At 41.5% G+C, this 2,962-nt stretch overlaps 1 protein-coding gene across 1 annotated transcript; it reads right to left on the reverse strand.

The window, feature by feature from the left end:
- Positions 1 to 1,294: 1,294 nt before the first annotated feature.
- On the reverse strand, positions 1,295 to 2,157 carry LOC104601286 (ripening-related protein grip22-like). Its single transcript, XM_010264580.3, has one exon. The coding sequence runs from the start codon at positions 2,123 to 2,125 to the stop codon at positions 1,493 to 1,495; it is 633 nt and encodes a 210-aa protein (XP_010262882.1). The 5' UTR covers positions 2,126 to 2,157; the 3' UTR covers positions 1,295 to 1,492.
- Positions 2,158 to 2,962: the final 805 nt, after the last annotated feature.

Below are 2,962 nucleotides of genomic sequence, written 5' to 3' on the forward strand. Positions count from 1 at the left end.
TGAGGTATGTTCTTCAGAAGTCCGAGGTCTCGGGAAGGTTAAGAGTTGGGAATAATTCCTCCACTTCAATGTCCAATCCCTCTAACTTGTCTCCATATTTAAGAGTTGGGAATAATTCCTCTTGGGATTAAAAGAAGATTTTAAAATTTAAGTATATAGGAAAACATCAATTAAAAAGGCCAAATGTGAAAAACCAACGGAAGCACAAAAGGAAGCCTAGAGAAATACTAATTTCGGAAAAATATGTAGAAGTGAAGAATGAATTTTTGTCTAGAAAAAATATCAAAATAAAATGCAGAGAAAATACATCGATTTGCGATGTATAAATACATTGCTATATGGCAAAACTAGAGAGTGCAAGTTTAAACCGACCTAGTGTTTATACCGCAAATAAATGCGGCCTTAGCGAAATTCCTTGTTTCCAATGCAAATATAATTTGCATGGTATGTGAGTGCAAAAAGGCCGAGTGTAAATTCTGCGTAAGTTTTGCTTGAGAATTGGTGTTGTCTCATTTGTTTTGTAATTTTAAAATGAAGTAATTCCTACTTTATATGGAAGAGATTGAAGTTGAGATAAGTTTTAGGGCCCGTTTGGTACATCTTTTTTGGAAGATCTTCTGGTAGTTCTGATATACAAAAGACATATTGAGCTTTTGCATGAAGATCTGAGCAGCCCGAAGCACGTTTGGCAGACGTGCATTTTTCCACGTGAGATTAAAATGCAAAAGACGTGAGAAGCTTCGTTTGGAGCTTCCCGAAATCAGCCCAAAATGGGCTTCTCGTGTCTTTTCGGCGTTTTATCTTTTGGTGGTTAAATCTCTCATACAACAAACGGAAATAGACTAAAAATCAGTCTTCCCTACTTGTAAACAGTCAAAAGACCACACAGAAAGATGTGCCAAATGGGCCCTTCTTTATTCGAGATAGACTTCAAACAGCCTTTATAGCCTTGCATTGGGAATATCTCCATATTTATGTGCTTTATTTCATAGGGAGTTATTCCTAATACAAGGCTATAAAGGCTGTTAGAACGGGCCTTGCATTAACAATCCGGTTTCTATTTATTCATCAGGAATGAGGTAAGGTAGCAAAATGATGCGATTCCCACTTTATATGAGAAATAATTAAAGAAGGTAGTAAAAATTTTACATCCAGGTTTGAAATGCAAAATTTGCACTGTGATTAATACAAATGAGATAAAAAGTACAAATTTTATTTCAGGTAACAGTACAGTGCAAAACTGAACCACGTACAGAATTTATAAATTATAACCAGTTAAGAATTGCACTGCAAATAAACAATTTCACCCACCTTTTTGTTTCTCATTTATTTTCTATAAAACCAAGCACAGCATTAGAGAGCACAAATCTCCGAGGACTCTAGGAGATCCAAACAAGAAGATAGAAAACCTAATTAAACACTATTAGTTCCCTATTTATTTGCAACGTAACAGAGAGGACTACACAGACGAGCAGATCAAACTGAACCTCATCTAAGCCATGGACCATGTCACCGACACTTCACCATCGTCTATGTTGAGCCCCAGAGCATTCCACACGCCGTCCGATGCATCGACGATGTTGTTCCGGCACGGAGGCTGGTTCGCGTGCTCGGCGTCGCAGCCATTCACAGAGTCACACTCGTCCACCACCTTGGCCGTCACACTGGCTCCAGATTGGGTTGTGATTCGGATCATTTTCTCACATCGGCTACCACCAGCATACCACCCAGTAGATAGCGCAACGATGAGTCCACTGTTATTGTGGTAGCTATCATCGCATTTGGAGGGTCCCCCACCATCGCCACCTTGACTGAAGTCGTTGTTGGTGAGGATGGCTTCTGTGGAGGACGTCACCGGCGGGGATTCCGTTGTGCCGGCGTCGGGATCAGTGGTGCATCCACCGTTGGAACAGATTAGCTGGCCATCACAATCATCGCTGGTCTGGCATGGACCTCCACAGGAGGAGATGGCGCTTATAAGGCTGGGAAGGAGGAAGAGAAGATAAAGGGAAGAGAGCGATATTGATTGATACGCCATGGTTGTTGCCTTGACAGAGCAGAGTAGAAGGCTTGGTTGGAGATGAGGGTTGTGAGAGAAAAGTGCTGTGCATAAATATTTCGCCATTGAAATACTAGTAGTTAAGCTAGGTCAGTCTCAGTCGATCATGAATATTGACCAGGCCGTTTACTTGCAGTTGCAGGTCCACCTGAAATGAATGGTTTGCCACCCCAGGTCAATGAAATACCGTAGACTTGTCAATGGGTGGGAACTACGCGATTGAATCCAGCCAGATTACACCCAAGGTTTTAAAAACCGACATGCAACTGAAACCTTTCTGCCCACCGGTTTCTGGGTTGATGGTTCAATCATCCGGTTTAAATGTATGGCTCGTTTCAACTTAAAAAATAAAAAATAAAAAGGCCAAAACCATTAAACAGGTCAATGATTCAACTGCCTAGGTCAGTGGGTCACTAACCAAATCAACGGTTGCCTGTACGGTTTCTGGGCCAAATGATCTGACCATCCAGATCAAATAAGGTTCAGAAACCATGAGTAAACCAATTATACCGGTTCTGATTTTGAGTTTTGTGTGATTGTGTGTCCCCCAATTGTAATTGGGTTGAAACCAGTTGTTGCTGTTCCATGTAGGAATGTCAATAGGCTGGTTCCAATACGGATTTGACTAAACTTGAACCTAACCCGATCCAACCAAATGAAGAGGGGCTTCCGAACCTGATACATGTAGGTATATTCATGTATAGTAAACCTATATCCAATTGATATTAATTACATATACTTAATATCTTCAAGGCTACGGTGTCAACAGGTCGGGTCAGTGCGGATTCTCCCCAATCCGACCCACTGACATCCCTAGTTCTCCATGGTCTCCTAATTATTGAGTTTACATTTCTACCCCATAGGGGGCCACCCCACTGCACATCCCCGCCGTATATTGGAATA

The sequence above is a fragment of the Nelumbo nucifera genome, chromosome 2 (genome assembly GCF_055504915.1).
Source record: "Nelumbo nucifera cultivar China Antique chromosome 2, China Antique-T2T, whole genome shotgun sequence".
NCBI lineage: Eukaryota > Viridiplantae > Streptophyta > Magnoliopsida > Proteales > Nelumbonaceae > Nelumbo > Nelumbo nucifera.

What these genes read in the sequence shown, in the direction of transcription:
- LOC104601286 (XM_010264580.3), bottom strand. Translation starts at nt 2,125, where the DNA reads ATGGCGAAATATTTATGCACAGCACTTTTCTCTCACAACCCTCATCTC.